The 14,648-nt window shown below is 42.7% G+C and overlaps 1 protein-coding gene across 1 annotated transcript in view; it reads left to right on the top strand.

Annotated features, from left to right (window-relative positions):
- Positions 1–2,045: 2,045 nt before the first annotated feature.
- GDI2 (GDP dissociation inhibitor 2) overlaps positions 2,046–14,648 on the top strand; it is a 33,425-nt gene continuing 20,822 nt past the window's right edge. The window contains exons 1-3 of the mRNA XM_027073341.2: positions 2,046–2,350; positions 10,482–10,589; positions 13,521–13,620. Coding sequence (XP_026929142.1) covers positions 2,306–2,350; positions 10,482–10,589; positions 13,521–13,620 — 253 coding nt within the window. The 5' untranslated portion in view covers positions 2,046–2,305. The remainder of the gene's footprint in view (positions 2,351–10,481; positions 10,590–13,520; positions 13,621–14,648) is intronic.

The raw sequence follows: 14,648 nt of genomic DNA, 5'->3' as shown, positions 1-14,648 counted from the left end.
CTCATTAGCCTTAAATTCAGATCCCTTATCCAACGCTTTGGAGTTTCTCATTAACTTCATCTGAATATTGATAAATTACCCTTTACTTAAAACATGGTAACATAATTCAGCAGATACGCTCAAAAGCCTCTTCAACATTCAGAGGTTGATGGCAATACAGGAATACATGAAAAAGGCTCTTTATTATTTTTGTTTTTTACTTTTTATAATTTTTTTTTTAAGTAGGCTCCACCCCCAGTGTGGGGCCCAAACTCATACCCCAGAGATCAAGAGTTGCATGCTCCAGTGACTGAGCTAGGCAGGTGCCCCAAAGATTTTTTTTTTTTTTAAGTATTCTCTAAGCCCAACATGGGGCTCAAACTCATTACTCCTAGATCAAGAGTCACATGCTTTACTGATTGAACCAGCCTGGACTCGTTACTGCTAGTTTTTAAAAATGGGTCAATATTTCATGTCAGTTAAAAAATGTAGGTAATGTTGTAAAAGTAGCCAGAGAGATCCCTTCCCCCTCCTATCTTCTCCCACCGTGTGAGGACAAAGCGAAAAGACAACTAGAACCAGGAAGCAGGCCCTCAGACACACCTTGATCTTTTACTTGGTAGCCTACACAACTCTGAGAAGTAAATTTCTGTTGTTTATAAGCATGTGCATATACACGTGCACATACTTGGAGAGGAACAGGAGGACCTTCTTAAAACATGCTTAGCTACCAGAAAAGTCAGTTACACCCACTGGCACATAATGGGGTCAGTAATCAACTCTGCACTTGGTTTTTGTCTACTTATAGAAATTCATTCGGTTGCTAATGGATACAAATCCAATTAAGGTACAATTTAAACTGTCCAGCACCCCCCAAAGGTGCACTGTCTGGTAGAACACTTAAAACTTTTTCTGGGGCGAAGAAACATTGTACAATACTGTTACATTATCTCCGGAATCTGAATGATTTAAGTATGAAGGAAGTTCCGTCCACCAAGATTCTCTTTGAATAGCTCTTATCCAGCGGTGCTTGGGAGTAAATCTAGAAGGAAACGCCAACTCTTTCGTCTGAGTATGCAGACTTATCCCAGGCTGAAAACACAGGCTGCCAAAGGCTTTAGGGAAATCGCTTGTCTACACTGCCCCATAGGGTGTACCCTCTTTGGTTGAGAACACAAGCCTCTCCTTACACCTGTCTCCATACCCAAAGCTGGAGATTCCAGTGGGAATCCTAAAACAGTTGGGGGTGAAGGAAGGAGTGCATACACTGGTCAGTTACAATTTCTATAGCCGGCTTGAGCTACAGCTCTCAGGCCTGCTTCCCAAACCTGGACTTCCCCTATATTTACGCTAAGCGTTTTCTTTCTTAAAAAATTGTTGTTGTTGTTTTTTCCCCTTCCCTTAAATTTCCTCAGGCCGCACAGGCAAGACATAGGGCGGGAAGTAAGGAAACACGAGTGATTTCTGAGCTGCTTAAAACACCTCGGGTCCTCTTTCATTGAGAAAAACGAGGCAGGACAAAAAGGAAAACAAAGCAAGTTGCCACTGGCCGAGGTAGGCGCAGCCGCACGAGCACTCGGGGCCGAGGCCTGCACGACGCTCGGCCCGCGGTGCGTAGCCAGCCGGTGGCAGGGCGGGAGAGCGGGGCCCCCGGCCGGCCCCGGCGCACGTGGCCGACTCAGGCTCAAAGTCCAAGGGCGGCGGGAGGTCTCGGGGCCCTGGGCACGCCTCGGCTCCCACACCACTGCGGGAGCAACGAACCGGACCGCCGCTCTCCGACCGCCGGCACGCTCCCAGCCGTACGACCTCAAGGGCCCAGGCGCGGGAACCCCCTCCGCCCCCTCCGTCCCCTCCGTCCCCTCCGTCCCCTCCGCCCCCAACCACGGTGGCAGCGGGCCGGGCGGAAGACCGGAACCGCTAAAGGCACAGCCCGCCCTCTTCTCGCGAGACGTGAGAGAGGAAGAAAGTTGGTCGGGCGACGGAATGCAGCCAATGAGAGGGTGGGAAGGCTGTGATCGACGGCCCTCCGAGCGCCTTCCCTAAGCCCCGCCCCGGCTGCGGAGGCCCCAGTCGCCGCCCGCCTTCCCCTCCCTTCCCCGTCTTCCCTCCCCTCCCTGCCCCGCTCTTCTCTTCCCGTCTGAGGTGGCGGCCGGCGTCCCTCCTCTCCAGCTCCGTTTCGCCTCTAGCCCTGGCTTCCCGTTTTTGTCGGGCCCCGAGACCGGTCTGAGCGCTCCCCCTGTCGCTTCAGGGTGGTCGAGTAGCCCCGGGCCCCTCGAGTCCTTGCGCTTTCTCCCTTCCTGGGCTTCGGTGCTCGTCCTCCCCCGCCATGAATGAGGAGTACGACGTGATCGTGCTGGGCACCGGCCTGACGGTGAGTTCCGGGCGGCGGGCCTCGCGCCCCCTCTCCCCACCCCTCCCTGCCGCCCGCGCCGCCGCACGAGGCCCGGGCCCACCCCGCCCGGCCGCGCCGCCTTCTGCCCGGGCCGGCCTCCCAGCGGGGCCTGCGTCTCGCACGCCGTCCTTGTGCACACGGTCTTTGGTCGTCGTTGGGGGCCTTGCTCTGCAGGGCGTTGGGGCGGGTGGCGACGGGTGCGTCCCCACGAGTCCGGGCCTGCGGCAGTGCCCAGCTGCTCGGGCTCGCGGCCCTAAACGTGAATCGAGAGACCGGAGATGGAAAACCCGGTCCAGCTGGAAAAGGACAGTTTTTCCGCTTTGCTCGGCGGGGGGGAAGCCCGATTGGGGATCGGTACTCGTCCACCTCCTTTATGGCTTGCTGGCCTCTCCCGATTGGAAACGGAAAAGCACCAGGCAGAGTGGGGGAGGGCGGAGGCCACTCTTGCGTTTCCTACTTAGACTTCAGCCGCTACTACTCATCCGTCTTTGCCTGCCAGAGCTAGGCAGAAGATTTTGTGACAGGTCCTTGGACAGTCGCTGTTTTGTGCTGGATACAGTTCGGTTAACTTAGGTTTGGGGAGAAAAATTAGCCTTTTATCTCCGCGCCCATTTCAAACGAGAGGCATTATGCCTTCCTTCTCACCACCCTCCCAGCTCACTTTTTGAGCATCTGTAGAGTTGGAAATGAGTTTGCTCAAAACTTGTCTATCGAATGCTTTCTCAGCTGACCTTTGCCACCTTTTCCTTTTGTTCGGTCTGTTCCCTGCCTCCATTGTCGCTTCTCGGGGCTTTTCCCTAAGAAATGGATTGGTGATGGATTGATGGCTGTAGAGGCCAAGTTCTCTACTACTGGCCGGTCGAGACCCACGTGTGACTGGCTGAGAAGCAGCACCAAATAGCTGAGACCACTGACCTAGGAAACTACCGGGTGGTTTTGAACGTGCGGGATTCGGTTGAATTTCTTTCCAGGTGGTGAGTTGGCCAACTGTAGGATGCCTAAATGAACAGGCCCACCTGCTGTTAATGTTTCTTCAGTTAATATTTTTAAAGTGTCTGATTTTAAAGTGTCCAAGCTGTGCGGCTGTTTTTCTTCAGTGAATGTTTTTAAAGCGTCTGATTGGGATTCCAAGCTGAGCTCTGTGGTCTGTGGAGGATTTTGCCCATGGGGATGGGGACCGTTGCTGCCGGCATGTTGTAAGAGCCCGTTCTGTTTTCCTGCGGTTATTGCTGCTCTTTCAGATTTGCTCTTGATTAGGTCCGTTGGACGTGGACGAACGAGTGCAAATCCACCTTGCAGGTTTCTACATGCCTGGTTTGGAAGCAGCAGTTTGTGTCAGAGATAGCAGAGTCGTACTGGATAACGACCCAGTGGAGATGATGCATTTTAAGTATTCATTTGGGTTGGGGCGCCTGGGTGGCTCAGTCGGTTGAGCGGCCGACTCGGGCTCAGGTCATGATCTCGCAGTTTGTGAGTACGAGCCCCGCATCGGGCTCTGTGCTGACAGTTCGGCCTGCTTCGGATTTTGTGTCTCCCTCTCTCTCTCTCTCTCAAAAATAAATAAACATGAAAAAAACATTAAAAAAATGTAAACATTCATTTGGGTCGATTGTGGTCTTTTTGATGAGTGGTAGATTCATGCCTAACTAGAAATCAGACCAATTTCTGCCCTCACTGTACAGCTGTGATAGCTTTAATCCCTGTGAGCCTTCTTACATTGTTTTCTCGGATGTTCTTTGAGAATTCTCTCCATTCAGAGCATCCACGCTCCTTGATGGGAGCGGCGGTGGCAGGATGATTTGACCATGGTAAATCTTGCATCCTTTTTTCTAGTGACACCAGGACTGCTCAAAGTGAGATGAGACCACCAAAGTTAAAAACCCTGGAATCACGCTTGGCCGAGTATTTGGAGTGAACATACCAGTTAATTTTCTTAATTTTTGGCTTCTACTAAATATTTAGTACCCGAGGCTTAAGAACCTGCAAACAGGCATACGCAATCAACTATGGGTACCACATATCGCAGGAGGGCAGTGTGTCAAGTACTTTTAGTGCTGTGAACTTGTTACTTTTAAAGAAAGTGTCCGGAGTTTGTTGCCTAGTGTTGGCACTGTTTTGTGTCAGTTGTTCCTTCTAAAATGAAGGTCATAGTGATCCACAGATGTTGCTGGTAACTTTAATAAATAAGACACAAAATGTATACCTTAGAACAAAATCATTCTGTGTCTAGGAGAAAGGGAATATTCCATATAATTGAATTTTCTGAGGAATTGAGGATTGATTCTCCCTTTAAAGAAAGAACCACAACTTTCTGATAAAAGCTGCTCCAAATGACATCACAACTTGTTTACCAAACTAAGGAACATGATTTACTTGATAACTAAGATTTCACACCCTGAGGATTAAGCACTGTGTCATGCCGTGACATGATGAAGCTGCTGAGACACCTGGTAAGCTTTGGCCCTCCTTACTAAATAGTCGCTGACTGCTTGCCTTTGTGAGTGAGTGAGTGCTTCAGTCTGCTTTTCATGTGCTTCCTCCTCCCTTACTTTGCTATTAAGGTGACCTTTACTTTTCTTTGATGGCAGCTTGTGTAGACCTCATCTGACCACCTGAGATGCTGCTTCTAATTGACTTTGGGTTTGGCAGTGAATTCTTGAATTTTCTTAAAAATAGTATATAAAAGGGTAACTAGTTCCACAGCTGTTGGTGCCTCGAGGAGGTATTTGTGTTGTTTTGTTCTACATAATAATTCTGGTAGAGGGTCATGAATAGAAACGTACTCTAGTGATACTTAACCAGTATTCTTAGTATTCTATATTTAGAAATTATTTTACATCCCAGATGTAATTTCTCCTTTTTTCTTTATTAAAATTTTGTGATTTAAAAGAGGAGTTTTTATATCTTATTTAAACATCTTAAATTGCTTCTCAGATTTGCTCTTTGAAAATCCTTGCCATTGCTCTGAGTTTTGTTCACAAAGGACTTTCTATTCACTGCAGTAGCAATCATTGGGCCAATATGTACAAATGTCTTATTTTTGGAAGGTATAAATGTTTTGCAGTCTGTATTTTAAATCCGTTTCAAGCATACTGGCCCAATAGAACAGAAATAAAATCAGATGCATTTCAGCATCTAGAGGTAGTAGTGAGATACTTGGTTTGAAAAACCACTAAGTAAATATTTTGGCTCACATAGATGATAATCGACATTTACCTCTATCTTTCTTCTCCTTGTACCTGATTAAAGACCCCTTTTTTTTTTAAAAGATTTTTTTTTTAATGTTTATTTATTTTTGGAAGAGATAGAGACAGAGCATAAGCGGGGGAGGGGCAGAGAGAGAGAGAGACCCAGAATCCAATGCAGGCTCCAGGCTCCGAGCTGTCAGCACAGAGCCCAATGACCCACAAACTGTGAGGTCATGACCTGAGCTGAAGTCGGAGGCTTACCTGACTGAGCCACCCAGGCGCCCCGAAGACTCTTAATGGAGTAATGTTTTCCCCGATTTCAGTTATTTAAACTGTGACTGTTGTGATCAGTTACAGGCAATAAAGAGGTAAACGCACTTTCTGTAAACAAATAGCTTCTCATAGAGGACGGTAACTGTAGGGGTTGCTATGAGAAAGTACTAAGAGCTGTAATAGAGCTACACGTGGGAATTCAGACAGGGGAATCAGGAAAACCTTCATAAAGAAGGAAGTATGTAAGCTGACTTTTTAAAATATTGGTAGGCTTTGAGCAGGAGGAATGATTTTCTAGGCAGAGTGAGCAGAGTGAGCAGGATAGGTTGCTAGTAAGAACAGGATGTATGGAAGGAATAGGAAGTTTATTTTGCCTCAAACAGAAGGTATGAAGAGGCAGATTGGGAAATAAGGTTGGAAAGAAGGCCTGTTGGTAAAAAAGGTTGAATGTACTAGGCTAAGAAATTTGAACTTCATCTTTTTAAGCAGTGGGAGAGGATTTTGAGCAGGAAACATAATTAGAGCCAATTTCAAGAAAAATTATCTTCTGACAGCATTTAATGAGATGCATTTAAGGGACAGACATTTAAAGGAACATTCTGCTGAAAACTTTTTTTTGTTATTGCTGTAAAGCATATATCATTGAGATTAGTGAATTCAGAAATGTTCAAGTTAACATTTTCTTCATATTTCTAGGTAAGTGGGTTTCAAAAGGGACTTTTCTTTAGTATCGGTTTTTAGGTACCTGTTTTCCTAATCATTTTTGTGTGCGTTTACTTTCTGTTTGGTGTTTTTTGCTGTAGTTTTGTTTTTCCTGTAACAACTGTAACAAGCGATGCCTTTAAAGGTAGTCATTATCAGCTCTTTGGACTTTAGTGAATCTTCAAATTATTGAGCCCTTTATTTTAGGCCTCCACCTTTAGTGCTTGCTTTAGAGCCATGGTCCAGTGAGTGGATCATGCTTATTTGCAGGGGAGCATGAGAAGTTATATATAGAAGACATGCAACATGCAGATTTGCTTGCTGTATTTTTGCTTCCAAAAGTTGAACTCTGAAGTCTGCCTTTGTTGGCTGGAAATAGGACTATTTAGTCTTCCTCTATCTGTGCCCTAACCTGTTTTTGAGATAGTAAGTTTTATTTTACTTTCATGTATTATGTTGAGGCGTATATGTTAGTGCTGCTTTGGATTTTGTGTTTTGAACAAGTGAGTTGCTTTTGGTAATATTAGGGTTGGAAAATGTCTTCAGTTCTGTTTATCAAGACATCGTTAAGAAACTGAAAAGGCAAGCCACAGAATGGAAGAAGATGTTTGCAATATATATAACTAATAAAGCACTTTTATCCAGAATATGAAAGGAACTTTTATATAGCAGTAAGAAGAAGCCCGTTTTTAAAAAGGGCAAATAATTTGAGTAGGTACTTATCAAAAGAAGATACTAATTATCAGTTAAACTATAAAAAAGTGCCCAACCTCATTAGTTGTCAGGAAATGCAAATTAAACCACATCCTAAGTAGAAGGGCTAAAATTAAAAAGACACAAGTGTGTTGGGCAAGGATTTGAAACAACAGCAACTTGCACACACTGCTGACAAAAGTGTACGTTAGTACAATCACTTTGGAAAGCTGTTTGGGAGTATCTCCTGAAGTTGAACACAATTGTGCTTTCCTTGATATGTATCCAACAAATTCATAATAAAAACACGTTGAGAATATTTGTAATGGTCAAAAACTGGAACCGTCCAGATGCCCATCAACTGAAGTCTCTACAGCTCTGTTACCCAAACCGTGGTCCTTGGACCAACTGCTTCTGCAACACCTGAGGGCTTGCTAGAAGTGCGGAAGGCTAGGCCTCACGCTGGATATGCCGAAGCAACACCTGTAGGCCAGCATGATCCTCGGTTTTGTTTTGTCGAAGTAGGCTCTAAGCCCGGCGTGGGGCTCGAACTCAGTGACCCCGTGACCTAGAGTTCATGCTCTACCAGCCAGGCACCCCTGCCTAGCGTGATCCCCAGTTGATTCTCACCTTTGTTAGAGTTTGGAGCGGCGGTGCTTTCATAACCGTTCTTGAAACTGGTCCTGGACCAGCCTCATTAGTGGTCTCTCAGCCTGGTGAGAAAGGCACGCTCCCAGCCTGGTGAGAAAGCCCCAACCCAGTTCTGGGGATGGAAGCCCCACAATCTGTTTTAACAAGCCCTCCAAGTGATGTGGACGCAGAGTGAAGTCTGAGAACCTGCTTAGAATTGACGTTTCTCAGCCCTTCGCGGGTGATGCTACATGGGAAGCACACGCTGAGATCCATCCACTGCTTGCAGGGTTAGACCTTCTGTAAAGGTCCAGATAGTGAATCTTTTAGGTTATGCCGGCTATGCAGTCTCTGTCACAACCACGGTTCTACTGTGGGACCATGAAACCTGCCGTGGACACTATGTAAATGAATCGGAATGGGTGTTTCCCAGTAAATCTTTATGAAAACCGCGTGCAAGCCGGACTTGGCTCTTGTACCTTGGGGACTCTGCTCTGTGGCAGTGAGAATAAGTGAATTTCAAGAACACACAAAACATGGGTGAATCTTGTAAACATAATGTTGGATAAAAGGTGTATATACAAAAAAAAGGTATACTGCATGATTCCATTTATTCTGAGTTTAAAAACCAGCAGAACAAATCTTTGCTCTTAGAAATCATGAGAAGGGGTGTGGGGGGTGTGGTTGTGACCGGAACAGGGCATGAAGTGGCCTTCTGGAGGGAGCACTCATAGTGTTTTGGTTCTTGATCTAAATAAGAAATGATACACCCTCGTAAAGTGAAATTTGAACCTGATAAGAACTTAAAACCTTTCAAAAATACTAAAATGAATAGATAATATTATGGAATAAAATTTGAAATACTTAAGAATTTTTAAAATAAGGTATCAGAGTCAGACTTCTAGGGGAGTGAGATTGTTCTCTGCTATGTAGGGTCTTTGGGGTAATTTTGAAAAGCCCTAGGATTTGTGATGATACATGGAATTTCCTTTTTCTTTTTAAAAGATAAAGCCCTGATCACCAAAACCATGCTACAGGTTTTGAGTGAATGTGTATCCCATCTCTGGGTTTCTTCTCATTAATTCATTAATCATATTTTTCTTTAATTTTTTCCTTTTCCCCCTCCATCTTGATATGGTGTATCTTAGTATATTCATGTTTCATTTACCTTTTTCTTGAGAGTAGTCGTTTATAATTCTCTATTTGTTGCCACTTACTAGTGCTTGTTCTGGATGCTTCCTTTAGGGCTCTGGTTCTCAAACTCTTTGACTTTGGGATCTTTTTACACTGAAAAATTAAGGACCCTGAAGAGTTTTGTTTATAGTGGTTATGTTTATCAATATTTATCATTAGAAATCAACACTGAGAAATTTAAAAAATTTGTATTAATTCACTTAAAGATAGTAATGATAAACCCATTATGTGTTAACATGAATAAGTTTTATGAAGTATGACTGTATCTTCCAAAACAAAAACATTGTGAGAAGAGTATTATTGTTTTACATTTTCTGCACATCTCTTTAATGTGGAGAATGTCTAGTTTTAATGTCTGGCTTGAAAGCTGAATTTTCACCTGCTTTGGTGTTCAGACTTTTGTCAGATACCAGTTGAAGTATCTGAAGAAAATCAAGCCTAGTAACAGATGTGCAGTGGGAACAGGGACGAGTATTCTAATAGCCTTCCACATGGTTGTGGATATTCTTTGATTTATACCAAAATATTAGTGGCAGGTTTTTGTTTTTTTTTTAAATATTTGTTGTAGTATGAAATCTGAAACCACATCTGACATATATCTAGGTCTGAGTAATAGTTTATTGGTCAGTTGTTCTTTCAAATAAAAATGATGATCCATGAGGGGTGCCCGTGTGGCTCAGTCTGTTCAGCATCCAGCTCTTGATCTCCACTCAGGTCATGGTTCGTGAGATTGAGCCCTGTGTTGGGCTCTGCACTGATGGTCTGGAGCCTGCTTGGGATTCTCTCTTGTCTCTCTCTGCCTCTCCCCAACTTGTACGGGCACTGTCTCAAAATAAATTAAAAAAAAAGATGACCCATGAACAAAGAAGTGGTTAGTTCAGCATACACATCAGTTGCACAAATGGTTTTCCTTGAGCCAGAGTTACCTTATGTGGACTTCCCATTTTGTCACACAGTATTAAAATAAAATGGTGGGCATTCAAGGGTGTATACTTAACAGGTAATTTTTTTTTTTTCCAACAAAGGTAATTTTAATGCTTCGTCAAGGACATGTTTGAGTAAGCCAGCCTTTTTTAAAAACTGAGTACCTGGTGGTGGCGAATATAATGAGTAGTGCAGAGTGGGGCTACTGTCCTAATTGTTCTGTCTGCCGTTGGTCTTGGACCATTGGTGCTAATGCTAGCACAGTGGACAAATAGTGAATAATGTCTTAGTGTTATGAAAATAGTTCTAACCTTGAGGCCCACGGGGGTCCACAGACCACTCTTGGAACCCTGGTCACTTTGGGCTTTGTCCTTAAGTCATATATTGTACATACTAAGTATTAATTACTGAAAGAATGTTTAATGAGGGGCTTTAAAAAAAAGGTAATGTTCAAAACGTGCTGTAATGCTTTACTTCTTTTGAAGATATTTATGCTTTTCCTGTAGGAATGCATCCTGTCAGGTATAATGTCAGTGAACGGAAAGAAAGTTCTTCACATGGATAGAAACCCATATTATGGAGGAGAGAGTGCATCTATAACACCTCTGGAAGATGTAAGTATTAAGTTACTTGTGCCTTTCATTCTTCGAATCTTTGACTTGTGAATCTCAATTTCACTCCTTATAGATAGGTTTAATTTTGTTTTATTAAATAGATTATCTGTAACCTATTTTTTCAAAAGGGGCTGCTAGTTTAGGGCTTGTAGAAATTTAAGTTGTGACCTTTCCTGCCACCTTGGAGCAGTTACCCGTTATCTCTTGAAGCTAAAGGTATAGACTCCTGATGGATATCTGATATATGCCAAGCACAGTCCAGTGTTTTCCACTTGGTTTTATGTATTCTCCTAGTTACTTGAAGAGGTATTTTTATCCTCCGTTTTCAGGTGACAAAATAGTCTGTGTTGTTACAACTCCAGAGAAGGGCTGGGAACCTAGGTTATATGACTCCAAAGGTGTAGTCCCTTTTGCTCTACTACTGCCCTGCTTCCTATTTTTCTAGAGCATGGGCACAGGAAGCATTTCCAAAGTGTGTTTTACTAAAAAAAAAAAAAAATCGTGAGAGCAGATGCCTCAAGGGTGAGGAAAGGCAGAGTGATGTAGTGTGGAGGTGCCCACAAGGGCCCCTGATCACTGTGTAGTGTTTTATTTCTTAATCTGAGTGTTTTAAAAATGGATATTCATTTCATTATTGTTTTTTAATTTGTACCTATGTGTTTTAATCAACTCTTCTATTTTTGCTTCTTCTCATGACAAATAATATTTAAATATTTAAAGCACACACAAAAAGTGTTTTACTAACTTTTTGTCTGTGAGGTTTGTTCAACATCCACACGCATGGATATGAGCTGTACTGTATTTTATAGGAGATCTATAGACATCACCAATTACTTTAAATAATGACTGATAAAATAGACTTCATATTTTTATCAAAAATTTTTTCTGTATTCAGGCCTACAGAAAAGTTGAAAGAATAATAACAATGGATCAACCTTCCATCTGGATTTAGCGGCTGACATTTTTCAATATTTGCTTTGTCTTTTTTTGTTACTGGGTTGAGTCCTTAGAAGTAATAGACATCATGATACTCGACCTGAATCTTTTAGCATTCACTGGCTAAGAATAACATTCTCCTATGTAATCATGGTATCATTCGTTATCATGTTTAAGAAAATTAACCGTAATATCCAGATCATACTCAAATTGCCCACTGATGCTAAGAATGTCTTATATTGTGTATGGTGGTGGTTTTTGTTTGTTTGTTTGTTTGTTTTAAATGTTTATTTTTGAGAGAGAGCACGTGTGTGCGAATGAGTCAGGGAGAGGCAGAGAGAGGGAGACCGAGAATTTGAAGCAAGCTCTGCACTGTGTGTACAGAGTCCGACTCGGGGCTCAAACTCAAGAACCATGAGACCGTGACCTGAGCCGAAGTCGGACTCTTAACTGACTGAGCCACCCAGGCATCCCCCCGCCCCTCTTTTTTTTTGAACCAGTTTAAACATTGCCTTTGGTGTGGTTTCTCTTTATTCTCTTAATCTACAAAAGTCTCCTCACTTGTTTTTCCCTTTTGAAAAGTTCAAGCTAGTTTATAATAAGAAAGCATTGCTGTGTACCTCATATTGCATCATATCAGAGGCACATAATGTCTAGATTTCCCCACTGTTCATGATGCTAAGTTTGACCCTAGTTAAGGTGATGGCCACCACATCTCTCCATTGAGAATAATCCGTAGAGTGATACGTTGGCACCATTCCTTCTACACTTAGTACGTTTATTAATCTTCAATAAGATGAGCAAGCTGCCTTTTTTCTCCCCCAGTGAATATACTCAAGGACTTGGGGATTTTTATGAGTAAATATATACCAACTTTGTCTATTCACTTCCACATTAACAATAAAATCCATGAGTTCAAATGAATATTCCCAAATTTTAGACTGAAAGCTTCTTTCTTTTCTTTTCTTTTCTTTTCTTTTCTTTTCTTTTCTTTTCTTTTCTTTTCTTTTCTTTTTTCTTTTCTCCTCTTTCTTTCTTTCTTTCTTTCTTATGTTTATTTTTGAGAGAGAGAGAGAGTGCAAACAGGGGAGGGGCAGAGAGAGAGGGAGACACAGAATCCCAAGCAGGCTCCCGGCTCCGAGCTGTTTGCACAGAGCCCAACGCGGGGCTAGAACTCACGAACTGCGAGATCATGACCTAACCGGAAGTCGGATGCTTAATTGACTGAGCCACCCAGGTGCCCTTGAAAGCTGCTTTTTATCTAGATCTCCTACTCAACTCACTTATATACATTATAAATTAACTGGAACTAACTTTGTCTTGTTTGATTTGAAGAATCCAGAATTTAGTTTTAACTCCTTACATCACTACAGAAGCAAAAATAAGCCTTTTCGGGCGCCTGGGTGGCACCAGTTGAGCATCCGACTTCAGCTCAGGTCATGATCTCACGGTTTGTGGGTTTGAGCCCCACGTTAGCCCTCTCTCTGCCCCTCCCCTACTTGTGTGCGCGTATGCGTGCGCTCTCTCAAAAATAAACAGTAAAGAAAAAGTAAGCCTTTTGTTAGCCTTTTATTCAGGAGAGAATGAGTTTAAGTGATTGCTACAGGAGCACCTGGGTGACTCAGTCTCATGGTTTGTGAGTTCGAGCTCAGAGCCTGCTTCAGATCCTCTCTCTCTCTGCCCCTCCCCTGCTCGTGCATGCACTCTCTCAAAAATAAATAAACATTTAAAAAAAGATTTCTACAAATAAGGGGTATATCTACAGAGCTATGTGTCATTGACAAGTTGTTTTGTATTATTACTTTCCTGCTAGTAAGAAATACCCCTGTAATATTTATCGTTCCTTAGTTTAGTAATATATTTATTTTAGATGTGTATTGGAACTTCTCTAAAAATTTTATCTGATAAAAAATGACATGCCCTTGTTACATTGAATAGTTGCATAGCATAATGAAAATTTTATTACATTATGGGTAATTTTTGTTTTGGTTTTAGTTATACAAGAGATTTAAAATACCAGGAGCACCACCAGCGTCAATGGGGAGAGGAAGAGACTGGAATGTTGACTTAATTCCTAAGTTCCTTATGGCCAATGGTAAAGAATTCTAACTGAAATTTATGCCATTGAATCTGGTTTAAAAGTAGAAACTAACTCTTGACAGAGAGTATTATTCCAGGTATGTGAAAATAGATTTCGTTGAATGGCAACAGTTTGGTGAGTATAATATGGTCCATTAGAGGCATCTATCTGGAGTCCATAAAAATGGAGGGGGAGGGTGACTCCTTTGTAGTTGGTTCTGGAGGCGCAAACTTAGGATGTGGCACAGACTCTTCTTAAGGGGCTTTGGTGATGGTCTTAGATAACTGGGCCTTCAGAAACAGGGTTTTTTCTAGTTTGGAGGCTTTTAAAACTTTTTTCTCCACATATTTTCTCATTTTTAATTAGAAGGGCAAAATTGCTATGATATTAGTGCCTTTTTCTGAAATGACATCAAAAAACCAAGTTGTTGGTGTGAAGTCTACGGCCCATGTATAAAAGTCTGAGCCACCCTTTCCCTTTTTTGGTGTTTTATTTATTTTTTTTGGTTTTGAATTTATATTCTACAGTTCTTTGCTTTCATTCTTTTTAAGCCCCCCCCACCCCCAACGCCCAAGTAATCTCTACTCCCAGCATGGGGTTGAACCCACAACCCTAAGATCAAGAGTCACACATTCAGGAACACCTGGGTGGCTGAGTCAGTTAAGCATCCGACTTGGGCTCCAGTCATGATCTGGCAGCTTGTGGGTTCGAGCCCCACATGGGGCTCTGTGCTGACAGCTCAGAGCCTGGAGCCTGCTTCAGATTCTGTCTCCCTCTCTCTGCCCCTCCCCTGCTCACACTCTGTCTCTCAAAAATGAATAAGTGTTTAAAAAAAAAAAAGTCACTCTACCGACTGAGCCAGCCAGGTGCCCCTATAGTTTCTTTTAATGGAAAGATCTTTGAATTTTCTCTGAAATTTAAAGTTACCTTTTTGAAATTCTTTTGAAGTAAATTATAAGCACATTACATAAGTAATGAAATCATTTTATTAAAATTAGAAAACACAGATAAGCAGAAAGGAAGTAAAATTTATATAACCAGAA

This window comes from Acinonyx jubatus, chromosome B4 (genome assembly GCF_027475565.1).
Source record: "Acinonyx jubatus isolate Ajub_Pintada_27869175 chromosome B4, VMU_Ajub_asm_v1.0, whole genome shotgun sequence".
In the NCBI taxonomy this organism is placed as follows: domain Eukaryota; kingdom Metazoa; phylum Chordata; class Mammalia; order Carnivora; family Felidae; genus Acinonyx; species Acinonyx jubatus.
The sequence above is the reverse complement of the archived record's forward strand: the minus strand, read 5'-3'. Positions and strand labels throughout refer to the sequence as shown.